This window comes from Macaca nemestrina, chromosome 9 (assembly GCF_043159975.1).
Source record: "Macaca nemestrina isolate mMacNem1 chromosome 9, mMacNem.hap1, whole genome shotgun sequence".
Classification (NCBI taxonomy): Eukaryota; Metazoa; Chordata; class Mammalia; order Primates; family Cercopithecidae; genus Macaca; species Macaca nemestrina.
Genome location: NC_092133.1, coordinates 64,942,706 through 64,955,966, shown reverse-complemented (window position 1 = coordinate 64,955,966; position 13,261 = coordinate 64,942,706). Strand labels below are relative to the sequence as shown.

At 45.5% G+C, this 13,261-nt stretch overlaps 1 protein-coding gene across 5 annotated transcripts in view; it reads right to left on the bottom strand.

Moving 5' to 3' along the window:
* LOC105466115 (cell division cycle and apoptosis regulator 1) overlaps positions 1 to 8,035 on the bottom strand; it is a 78,925-nt gene extending 70,890 nt beyond the window's left edge. For 2 of the 5 annotated variants that reach the window (XM_011715067.3, XM_071069648.1), the window contains exons 1-2: positions 7,919 to 8,035; positions 6,653 to 6,774 (exon numbers count right to left, since the gene is read on the bottom strand). In XM_011715067.3, the coding sequence (XP_011713369.2) occupies positions 6,653 to 6,725 (73 nt within the window). In that variant the 5' untranslated portion in view covers positions 6,726 to 6,774; positions 7,919 to 8,035. The other 3 variants (XM_071069645.1, XM_071069646.1, XM_071069647.1) reach the window with 3 other exon arrangements.
* Positions 8,036 to 13,261: the final 5,226 nt, after the last annotated feature.

The following is a 13,261-nucleotide window of genomic DNA, read 5'->3' as shown; positions in this document are numbered from 1 at the left end:
GGCGCCCGCCACCTCGCCCGGCTAGTTTTTTGTATTTCTTTAGTAGAGACGGGGTTTCACCATGTTCGCCAGGATGGTTTCGATCTCCTGACCTCGTGATCCGCCCGTCTCGGCCTCCCAAAGTGCTGGGATTACAGGCTTGAGCCACCGCGCCCGGCCTCAATGTCTTTTTACACAACAGAAATTTTCAAAACTAAAAGCTCTAGTCCCAAGAATGGCTGTCACTGAAGATGTATCACAGCACTTCAGGTAGGATATGAAAAAATAGGGTAAATATTAAGAATATATTTCAAGGGGTGAGAGAAATGAAAAATAGGGCCAGAAAAATAAAACCTTGAATACCACCCTAGAATCTGAACTGTATTCTAAAACTCCTTGAAGATACTTTTGCAGATGAATGTGAGAATGAAGAAATAGAAGATAAAATGAACCACAATTCTGAGGTCCTGACACTGACTCTGCTATGACCTCCTGTGAGACCTAACAAATTTTTTTCACCGTCCTTGTCCTCAATTTCCTCATCTGTTAGAGAATTAAGTTGGGACAGAATGCAGTTGGCCGGGCGCGGTGGCTCAAGCCTGTAATCCCAGCACTTTGGGAGGCTGAGACGGGTGGATCACAAGGTCAGGAGATCGAGACTATCCTGGCTAACACAGTGAAACCCTGTCTCTACTAAAAAATACAAAACACTAGCCAGGCGAGGTGGCGGGCGCCTGTAGTCCCAGCTACTCCAGAGGCTGAGGCAGGAGAATGGCGTAAACCCGGGAGGCGGAGCTTGCAGTGAGCTGAGATCTGGCCACTGCACTCCAGTCTGGGCGACAGAGCAAGACTCCGTCTCAAATAAAAAAAAAAAAGAATGCAGCTTAGCTTTGGGAGGCCATGATGGGCGGATTGTCTGAGCTCAGGAATTCAAGACCAGCCTGGGAAAGATGGCAAAACCCCATCTTCACTAAAAATAAAACCCACAAAATTAGCTGGAGTGGTGGCACGCACCTGTAGTCCCAGCTACAGTCCCAAAGGCTGAGGCAGAAGAATCACTTGAACCTGGGAGGCGAAGATTGAAGTGAGCCCAGATCGTGCCACTGCACTCCAGCCTGGGTGACAGAGCGAGACTCTAACTCAAAAAAAAGAAAAAAATCTAGTTTAGGTCTGATCCAGCTTTGAAAAAAATTCTGTGATTTCTTTTTTTTTTTGAGAGGGAGTCTTGCTCATCGCCCAGGCTGGAGTGCAATGGCGCAATGTGGGCTCACTGCAGCGTCCGCCTCTAGGTTCAAGTGATTCCCCTGCCTCAGCCTCCCGAATAGCTGGGATTACACGTGCCTGCCACCATGTCCGGCTAATTTTTGTATTTTTAGTAGAGACGGGGTTTCATCATGTTGGCCAAGCTGGTCTCGGACTCCTGACCTTGTGATCTGCCTGCGTTGGCCTCCCAAAGTGCTGGGATTACAGGCATGAGCCACCATGCCCAGCCAAAATTCTGTGATTTTGACAGAAATTATGTTTTAGGAACATTACATCTGATGGATGCACTGGAGCTGGAGGAAAAATAAGAAGTATCATATATAGTAACTAAGAGAGAAAAACAAATAAAAGCAAGCAGTTAGAATTTAAAATAATACTAAAGATAGAGTATCACCATCAAGCCAGAGATGGGAGGAGAAAAGCTTCCTTAGGGAAGTGAGGATCTTTGGGTAAACACTGTGGATTAGGATACAAAGGTTTAAGAATGTCAAGAGCCAGGCGCAGTGGCTCACGCCTGTAATCCCAGCACTTTGGGAGGCCAAGGTGGGCGGATCACGAGATCAGGAGATCGAGACCATCCTGGCTAACATGGTGAAACTCCATCTCTACTAAAAATACAAAAATTAGCCAGGTGTGGTGGCGGGTGCCTATAGTCCCAGCTACTCAGGAGGCTGAGGCAGGAGGATGGCATGAACCTGGGAGGTGGAGCTTGAAGTGAGCAGAGATGGCGACACTGCACTCCAGCCTGGGAGACAGAGGGAGACTCTGTCTCAAAAACAAACAAACAGAAAAAAAAAAAAAGAACAGCGGCAAGAACGAGCCTGATAATTTGGCATGAAAGCTGTAAGCAAGAGATAACTACTGATGCAGTTATCTAAGTATAAAGTGCAAGCTGGGTGTGGTGGCTCACGCCTGCAATCCCAATAGGTCAAGGTGAGAGGATCACTTGAGTCCAGTTCAGCCTAGGCAACACAGGGAGACCCTGTCTCAATAAACAAAAAATGAGTCAGGCATAGTGGCATGTGCCTATAGTCTCAGCTACTTGGGAGGCTGAGGCAGGAAGATTACTTGGGTCCAGGAGGTTGAGGCTGTAGGGAGCCATGATCACACCACACTACTATACTCCAGCCTGGCAGACAAGATGCTGTCTCAAAGAAACCAACCAACCAAACAACAACAACAAAACAACAGAACACTAATATAGCTGGCATATTTCAATAGCTGCCTTTTTTTTTTTTGAAACACAGTATCACTCTGTTACCCAGACTGGAGTGCAAGGGCATGATCAAGGCTAACTGCAGACTCAGCCTCCCTAGACTCAGGTGATCCTCTCACCTTAGCCTCTCATCATTTATATTTGGAATATCTACTGCTAAATATGGAAAGAAGACACCTATATTTACTACTGACTTTGCCTTTGACAAGTTTTATAAACCTTCAATGTCTCCTTTATCTTAAAAAAAAAAGACTATAACATACATTCAAATAGTAATAATACAAATGTTAACAACTACAGACAATATAATTTTACTATAATAGCTATTTTATTGGCATAATACACATATGAATGTAAAACAAATTATATGCAGTAAAAGCCAGCTAAAACATGCTTAATTTGCCAAAGTATGAGTACACAGTACTTGCTTCTGGACATAGTAGTTACTAATAATTCCTGTTATCCTCAAAATTAACTCAATTCCTGTTTTCCCATTATTTAACACAGAAAAAAAATACTTGGGCCAGCCGTGGCACGAGGATACTTGAGCCTAGTTCGAGACTAGCCTGAGCAAATTACTGAAACCCCATCACTATAGTGAAAAAAAAATTGAAATACTTGGATCTGAATTAAATATATCCATAATAATTTCATATAAATTTCATTTACATGCAGATATAACTGTTGACCTTCAATCTCCCGAATCAGGATTCATTAAAATCAAAACCCAGGGCAGGTGCGGTGGCTCACGTCTGTAATCCTGGCAGTTTGGGAGGCCAAGGCAGGTGGATCACCTGAAGTTGGGAATTCGAGACCAGCCTGACCAAAATGGAGAAATCCCGTCTATACTAAAAATACAAAATTAGTGGGGCATGGTGGCACATGCCTGTAATCCCAGCTACTTGGGAGACTGAGGCAGAAGAATCGCATGAAACCAGGAGGTAGAGGTTGGGGTAAGCTGAGATCACACCACTGCACTCCAGCCTGGGCAACAGAGCTGAGACTTCGTCTCGAAAAAAATAAATAAATAAAACAAAACCCTGAAGTACCCATTTCTTTTTTTTTTTTTTTTAGGACAGGGTCTCACTCGTCACCCACGCTGGAACATGGCGGAACTATCACAACTCGCTGTAGCCTAGACCTCCCAAGGTTAAAGCAATCTTCATGCCTCAGCCTCCCCAATAGCTGGGACTACAGGCGTGCTCTACCACACCTGGCTAATTTTTGAGTTTTTGCAGATGGGGTTTCGCTATATTGCCCAAGCTGGTCTTGAACTCCTAGATGCAACTGATTCTCCTGCCTCAGCCTCCCAAAGTGCTGGGATTACACACATGAGCCACCGTGCCAGGCCTCCACGTCTTTAAGGAGAAAGGTCACCAAGATAACTAATCATTTCCACCATATTTTAGAACACTCAAGTCAGAAGATCACAGTGTCTCCAAAACTGACCTCAAATTAAAAAACAGTAAGCAAGTAAAACGCAGCCAAGAATAAGTAGGAGATATAACAAAAATAAAAATATATTCAAATTAAAAGGCAATCAAAATCTCATTCTGTAAAATTCTTGGGAAACTTATTTGAAATCCCTAAACACAACTGGTTTAATTCAAGTAAAAAAATCTGAAGCTACAGGAGTTAAAGCTTTCAAGATTTAATAAATAAGTCAAAAAATAACCAAAAAAAAATTATTCCTAAAAAGTTTGGGAAGAAATTTATTTAAAGTTTCAATAACATTTTCCATTTACCTTGAAAATGACATTTGGTTGACTTTATTTCTATTTATTTTTTTTGAGCTGGAGTCTTGCTCTGTTGCTCAGGCTTGAGTACAGTGGCGCCATCTTGGCTCACTTGCAACCTCTACCATGCCCATCCAACTTTTGTATTTTTAGTAGAGAGGTTTCACTGTGTTGGTCAAGCTGGTCTCGAACTCCTGACCTCAGTGCTATGCCCACCTGCGCCTCCCAAAGTGCTGGAATTACAATGAGTCACTGCAGCAGGCCTTGTTGATTTTATTTTGAAAACGTAAATGTTCTTTTACTGCTTTTACAACTACCTTTTTTTTTTTTTGAGATGGAGTTTCTCTCTTGTTGCCCAGGCTAGAGTGCAATGGTGCAATCTGAGCTCAATGCAACCTCCACCGGGTTCAAGCGATTTTCCTGCTTCAGCCTCCAGAATAGTTGGGATTGCAGACACGTGCCACCATGCCAAGCTAATTTTGTATTTTTAGGAGAGATGGGGTTTCCTCCATGTTGGTCAGGCTGGCCTCAAACTCACGACCTCAGGTGACGAGGCGTGAGTCACTGTGCTCAGAAGCTTGTACAACTATCTTTTTCCTTTGTCTAGTAACTAAATTTTTTTTTTTTTTTGAGACGGAATCTCGCTGTCTCACCCAGCCTGGAGTGAAGTGGCGCGATCTCGGTTCACTGCGGGCTCCGCCTCCCAGGTTCATGCCATTCTCCTGCCTCAACCTCCCGAGTAGCTGGGACTATAGGCACCCGCTACCACGCCCAGCTAATTTTTTGTGTTTTTTTTAGTAGAGACGGGTTTCACCGTGTCAGCCAGGATGGTCTCGATCTCCTGACCTGGTGATCCACCCGCCTCGGCCTCCCAAAGTGCTAGGATTACAGGCATGAGCCACCAGGCCCGGCCAACTAAATTCTTTAGAGTTGGTTTTCTTTCTTTTTCTTTACCTTTTTTGAGACCAGGTCTCACTCAGACTGGAGTACAATGGCACCATCATGGCTCACTGCAACCTTGACCTCCCTGCTCAAGCAATCCTTCTACCTCAACTTCCCTGAATAGCTAGAACCACAGGTACATACCACCAGGTAGTTTTTCAACTTTAAATTCAAAAAACTGGCTAGTCCTGGTGATTCACACCTGTAAGCCCAGCACTTTAGGAGGCCAAGATGAGAGGCTCGCTTGAGCCCAAAAGTTCAAGACTCACCGGGGCAACAAAGCAAGGTCTCCATCTCAATTTTTTTGGAGAGTCTCCCTTTATCACCCACTCTGGAGTGTAGCGTTGCAGTATCAGCTCACTCAACCTCTGCCTCCCCGGTTCAAGCGATTCTCCTGCTGCAGCCTCACGCGTAGCTGGGATTACAGGCGTGCACCAACATGCCAAGCTAACTTTTGTATTTTTTAAGTAGACACAGGATTTCACCATGTCAGCCAGGCTGGTCTCCGAACTCCTGACCTCAGGTGATCCGCTCACCTTGGCCTCCCAAATGCTGAGATTACAGGCATGAGACACCTCACCTAGCCTAAATACATTTTGTTTTTTTTGAGATGGAGTTTTGCTCGTTACCCAGGCTGGAGTGCAGTGGACGACCTCGGCTCACCACAACCTCCGCCTCCCAGGTTCAAGCGATTCTCCTGCCCCAGCCTCCCAAGTAGCTGTGATTACAGGCATGCATCACCACACCCAGCCAGTTTGGTATTTTTAGTAGAGACGGGGTTTCTCCATGTTGGTCAGGCTGGTCTTGAACTCCTGACCTCAAGTGATCCGCCCACCTCAGCCTCCCAAAGTGCTGGGATTACAGGCATGAGCCATTCCGCCCAGCCTACATTTACTTTTAAATATAACTCATGAATACTGGCAACTTAACATGCCAAATACAGTATACGCGAATGAGTGGCTAACCTCTAACACAATTAAATCAATTAAAAGTTAATCTAAGGTATTAAAAAACTACAAAACTGTCCAAACTGCTATGTAAAACAGCTTTTTTATTAGTTATCTATAGATTTCAAAAAGGAACTTCAGAGAAAGTTAATGAATTCACAATTTGCAAATACTTTACAGTATCAGAATATCAGAACAGCCTAATTCATGTTGTGTTGTTTTTCTGAGACGGAGTATTGCTCTCTCGCCCAGGCTGGAGTGCAGTGGCACGATCTCGGCTAACTGCAACCTCCGCCTCCCGGGTTCAAGGGATTCTCCTGCCTCAGCCTCCTGAGTAGCTAGGATTTTGGGGGCGTGCCACCAGTCCCGGCTAATTTTAGTATTTTTAGTAGAGACAGGGTTTCACTATGTTGGCCAGGCTGGTCTCGAACTCCTGACCTCGTTATCCACCTCCTCGGCTTTCCAAAGTGCTAGGATAACAGGCGGGAGCCACCACCCCCGGCCCTAAGTCACCTAGTTTTAACAAGTTTCCCACAAACATTTACAGTACATGTATTTAGAAGCCTGACCTGGCTGTGATACCGCAGTGGCTGTAAACTGAGTAGCCCATGGCGGATTCTTCTGTCCTCCAAACTGAGCCATGATGCAAAAGGAAAAAAACCTTCCCTTGTTTGTCTTCTATAGCATCGATCTATCAAGAAAAGGATCCACATTTTAAAGTCCAACCAAGCTACAGATATCACAAAAGGATATTATAATAGAAAGAAATGTTTAATGTGTCAAGGACGTCTTCGCAGATTTCAGTAGAAATAACTGTAAGTAGAAAAAGGGCAAATGAACATCCAATATGCAGCAAAAACATTTTACATCAAGTAGATCACCAGGAGTGCCCTATTTTACAAGATAACATTAGGGGGAGACTCACAAAAAGCACTCCTTTCTGGGACTACAAATTGTCACATTTAAACGGAAGACCATCTGCTGTATCTACCCAATTGTTAACAAAAAGTTCACAACTTTATATTCACAGGAAATACAGCCTACGTGTTTCTTCTGGCAATGAGTTGGGGAGTGAGGCCAGGGTAATGTTAAAACCAATAACGGATATTGGGACAAGACCCCCATCACAGGTATTTAAGGATATCATTTAAATAACGAACATCTCTACTTTTCAGAATAGAGAAGGAACTTGGGAGGCTTCTTTTCCATCCCCGATCTCGAGGGAAAAAGCCGTTGAGATAATGGATGTCCCTTAAAGAACCACTGGGAAAACCCCTCCCCCCAACACAAACCAGAAAAGGCGAAGATTCTCTACCCGCGCACCCCATCCTCGGTCCCCGCGACCCTCAAGGGCCGGAGCCCGGCCGTCCATCTTCCTCCAGTCCCAGCTCCGTGCCGGCCACCGGAACCCACCGCCCCACGACACTCGAGATCCCTGGGCTCTTTTACCACGCACGGATAAAGCTTCTATTCCCCAAGACCCACGCCGCCGGGAGCCGCCACGATGTCCCGGGCCGAGAGGCCAGGAGGGTACAACCGCAGCGACTCGGGAGCAATGGGCGGCGGACGGAGGAGTCGCCAGGCCGAGGCTGAGGGGCGCTGGGGGCACCTGAGGTGCCGAGTGGTGGGGGAGGGGCTGGCCGCGCCGGGCCTGCTCCGACCCGCACAAAAGGGACCGCGTCCTCCCGTCCCAGTCCCACAAGAGCCCCACCGTCGCCGCCCAGGGCCGCCGCGCTACCCAAAAGATCGCTCCTGGCCCGTGCACAGATCCGACAGGATGTTAAGACCCCCGGCTTCGCCGCCCACCGCTCCAACCGCGCGGACCAGACCTTCACCTGAGTCGGGTCCCGGCTAACATCGAAGCCATTTCAAACCCGTCAGCCTTAGGCGCATGCGCCAACTTCCCCCTCTTCCTCCACGCCGCTCCCCTCCTCCACATCTCCCGGAGGAACGGCGCTTACTGGCTGACGTTCTGCGTGCGCGCTCTCCTGACGGCTCAATACGCCTGGCCCTTTTGCTACGGAGGGAGAAATAGAGCGCGCCTAAGGGTTGCCTTGGCCTCGCTTAACAATGAGCCGCCGGGCTATATGTCTTGCGCTTGTTCTGAAGGAAGAGCTTTCCTCTGGGTGGGAAGGAAAGAAATGGTGGTCACGTGATCCGAGTCAGGCCTGCGCCATTTTATGTTTTCCCTTTTTTTTTTTTTAATCTCGTTCCATTATTTGGGAGAAAGGATATACCCTGTAACGTTTTTTTTTAATTTATTTATTATTATTATACTTTAAGTTCTAGGGTACATGTGCATAACGTGCAGGTTTGTTACATATGTATACTTGTGCCATGTTGGTGTGCTGCACCCATCAACTCGTCAGCACCCATCAACTCGTCATTTACATCAGGTATAACTCCCAATGCAATCCCTCCCCCCTCCCCCCTCCCCATGATAGGCCCCGGTGTGTGATGTTCCCCTTCCGGAGTCCAAGTGATCTCAATGTTCAGTTCCCACCTATGAGTGAGAACATGCGGTGTTTGGTTTTCTGTTCTTGTGATAGTTTGCTAAGAATGATGGTTTCCAGCTGCATCCATATCCCTACAAAGGACACAAACTCATCCTTTTTTATGGCTGCATAGTATTCCATGGTGTATATGTGCCACATTTTCTTAATCCAATCTGTCACTGATGGACATTTGAGTTGATTCCAAGTCTTTGCTATTGTGAATAGTGCCGCAATAAACATACGTGTGCATGTGTCTTTATAGCAGCATAATTTATAATCCTTTGGGTATATACCCAGTAATGGGATGGCTGGGTCATATGGTACATCTAGTTCTAAATCCTTGAGGAATCGCCATACTGTTTTCCATAATGGTTGAACTAGTTTACAATCCCACCAACAGTGTAAAAGTGTTCCTATTTCTCCACATCCTCTCCAGCACCTGTTGTTTCCTGACTTTTTAATGATCGCCATTCTAACTGGTGTGAGATGGTATCTCATTGTGGTTTTGATTTGCATTTCTCTGATGGCCAGTGATGATGAGCATTTTTTCATGTGTCTGTTGGCTGTATGAACTGGCACAAGACAGGGATGCCCTCTCTCACCACTCCTATTCAACATAGTGTTGGAAGTTCTGGCTAGGGCAATTAGGCAGGAGAAAGAAATCAAGGGTATTCAGTTAGGAAAAGAAGAAGTCAAATTGTCCCTCTTTGCAGATGACATGATTGTATATTTAGAAAACCCCATTGTCTCAGCCCAAAATCTCCTTAAGCTGATAAGCAACTTCAGCAAAGTCTCAGGATACAAAATTAATGTGCAAAAATCACAAGCATTCTTATACACCAGTAACAAACACAGAGCCAAATCATGAATGAACTTCCATTCACAATTGCTTCAAAGAGAATAAAATACCTAGGAATCCAACTGACAAGGGATGTAAAGGACCTCTTCAAGGAGAACTACAAACCACTGCTCAGTGAAATAAAAGAGGACACAAACAAATGGAAGAACATACCATGCTCATGGATAGGAAGAATCAATATCGTAAAAATGGCCATACTGCCCAAGGTAATTTATAGATTCAATGCCATCCCCATCAAGCTACCAATGAGTTTCTTCACAGAATTGGAAAAAACTGCTTTAAAGTTCATATGGAACCAAAAAAGAGCCCGCATCTCCAAGACAATCCTAAGTCAAAAGAACAAAGCTGGAGGCATCACGCTACCTGACTTCAAACTATACTACAAGGCTACAGTAACCAAAACAGCATGGTACTGGTACCAAAACAGAGATATAGACCAATGGAACAGAACAGAGTCCTCAGAAATAATACCACACATCTACAGCCATCTGATCTTTGACAAACCTGAGAGAAACAAGAAATGGGGAAAGGATTCCCTATTTAATAAATGGTGCTGGGAAAATTGGCTAGCCATAAGTAGAAAGCTGAAACTGGATCCTTTCCTTACTCCTTATACGAAAATTAATTCAAGATGGATTAGAGACTTAAATGTTAGACCTAATACCATAAAAATCCTAGAGGAAAACCTAGGTAGTACCATTCAGGACATAGGCATGGGCAAAGACTTCATGTCTCAAACACCAAAAGCAACGGCAGCAAAAGCCAAAATTGGCAAATGGGATCTAATTAAACTAAAGAGCTTCTGCGCAGCAAAAGAAACTACCATCAGAGTGAACAGGCAACCTACAGAATGGGAGAAAATTTTTGCAATCTACTCATCTGACAAAGGGCTAATATCCAGAACCTACAAAGAACTCAAACAAATTTACAAGAAAAAAACAAACAACCCCATCAAAAAGTGGGCAAAGGATATGAACAGACGTAACTTTTTTTTTTAATTATACTTTAAGTTCTAGGGTACATGTGCGCAACGTCCTGGTTTGTTACATATGTATACATGTACCATGTTGGTGTGCTGCACCCGTCGTCATTTACATTAGGTATATCTCTTAATGCTATCCCCCTCCCCCCACCCCGAGATCACGGGGGTTGTGTGGTGTTACCCCCGTGTCCAAGTGTTCTCGTTCAGTTCCCACCTATGAGTGAGAACATGTGGTGTTTGGTTTTCTGTCCTTGCGACAGTTTACTCAGAATGATGGTTTCTAGCTTCATCCATGGCCCTGCAAAGGACACGAACTCATCTTTTTTTATGGCTGCATAGTATTCCATGGTGTATATGTGCCACATTTTCTTAATCCAGTCTATCATTGATGGACATTTGGGTTGGTTCCAAGTCTTTGCTATTGTGAATAGTACTGCTATAAACCTATGTGTACGTGTGTCTTTATAGCAACATGATTTTTTTTTTTTTTTTTTTTTTTTGAGATGGAGTCTAGCTCTGTTGCCCAGGCTGGAGTGCAATGGCCGGATCTCAGCTCACTGCAAGCCCCGCCTCCCGGGTTTACGCCATTCTCCTGCCTCAGCCTCCCGAGTAGCTGGGAGTACAGGTGCCCGCCACCTCGCCCGGCTAATTTTTTTTGTATTTTAGTAGAGACGGGGTTTCACCGTGTTAGCCAGGATGGTCTCGATCTCCTGAACTCGTGATCCGCCCGTCTCGGCCTCCCAAAGTGCTGGGATTACAGGCTTGAGCCACCGCGCCTGGCCAGCAACATGATTTATAAACCTTTGGGTATATGCCCAGTAATGGGATGGCTGGGTCAAATGGTATTTCTAGTTATGCATCCTTGAGGAATCACCACACTGTCTTCCACAATGGTTGAACTAGTTATACCCTGTAACATTTTTAACTCATCTTAAAAATTGAGATAAAATTTACTTAACATACAATTCACTATTTAAAATATCTTAAAGTACAATTAAGGCCGGGCGCGGTGGCTCATGCCTGTAATCCCAGCACTTTGGGAGACCCAGGCCGGTGGATCACCTGAGGTCAGGAGTTCAAGACCAACCTGGGCAACATGGTGAAACCCCACCTCTACTAAAAATACAAAAATTAGCCAGGTGTGGTGGTGCATGCTTGTAATCCCAGCTACTCAGGGGGCTTAGGCAGGAGAATTGCTTGAATCCAAGAGGCGGAGGTTGCAGTGAGCTGAGATCACGCCACTGCACTCCAGCCTGGGCAACAAAAGCGAAACTCCGTCTCAAAAAAAAAGTACAATTCAGTGGCTTTTAGTATAGTCGGAAGGTTGTGCCACCATCCCTACCACTACTTCAAGAACCTTTACATCACCCGAAAAAGAAACCCATACCTGTTAACCAATATCCCCCAATCCCTACTCTTAGCAGTCTCAGGCAACCACTAGCATTTCTGTCTATACTGTCCTAGACATTTCCTATAAAGAGGATCATACAATATGTGGCCTTTTATGTGTTGATTTTCTTTGTTTTAGCACATTGATTTTAGGGTTCATCCATGTTGTGGCATGTATCAGAACTCATTCCATTTTATGGTTAACATTGCACGTTCTTTATTTCTTAATTTTTTTGAGACAGAGTCTCGCTCTGTGCCCAGGCTGGAGTGCAGCGGTGTGATCTCGGCTCACTGCAGGCTCCGCCTCCAGGGTTCACGCCATTCTCCTGCCTCGGCCTCCCAAGTAACTGGGACTATAGGTGCCCGCCACCACGCCTGGCTAATTTTTTGTATTTTTAGTAGAGACGGGGTTTCACCGTGTTAGCCAGGATGGTCTCGATCTCCTGACCTCGTGATCCGCCCACCTCGGCCTCCCAAAGTGCTGGGATTACAGGCGTGAGCCACCGCTCCCGGCCAAAGGGCTTTTAAACGTCCAATTTGAGAGATATGTTACTTCGTTTATTCCTTTCCCTATGAACCCACTGAGGAAGAATCCTGAAAGTCTCTCTTCTGGACAGGCACAGTGGCTCACACCTGTAATCCCAACACTTTGAGAGGTTAACATGGGAGGATTGCTTCGAAGCCGAAAGTTCAAGACCAGCCTAGGCAACATAGTAAGACCCCTGTCTCTATTTTTAAAAATTAAAATTAAAGTCTCTCCTTTCATTGTCATTGTGACGCTGAACACCTATGGAAGCTCTTCAGCAGAGGACTGGGCTTTGAAACAACTGATGAAATTAGCTGGGCGTGATGGCATGACCGGTAATCCCAGCTACTCTAGAGGCTGAGGCAGGAGAATCGTTGAACCCAAGAGGCGGAGGTTGCAGTGAGCCAAGATCTCACGCTTGCACTCCAGCCTGGGTTAACAGAGCAAGACTACCTCTAAGAAAAGGGGGAGGAGAGGGGAGAGGAAGGAGGGGAGGGGAAGGGGGGGGAACTGATGAGAGAGCCTGAGGAGCCATTTTAAACAATGGAGAACACTCAGATTGTGTAGTAATGAGAGATCCAAACACCAAGCAGTCCACGAGCTTTCAGTTTGTCATGTATGCCACTGTGGAGACAGTGGATACAACATGAATACAAGGTCACACAAGGAGGATGGAAGAATTGTGGAACCAAAGAAAGCTGTCCTAAAATTCTCAGATTCTTAAGATTCTGGCCAGGGGCGGTGGTTCATGCCTGTAATCCCAGCACTTTGGAAAGCCAAGGTGGGCATATCGTCTAAAGTCAGGAGTTCGAGACTAGCCTGGCCTACGTGGCAAAACCCCGTCTCTACTAAAAAATACAAAAAATTAGCTGGGTATGGTAGTGGGCGCATGTAATCCCAGCTACTTGGGAGGCTGAGGCAAGGGAA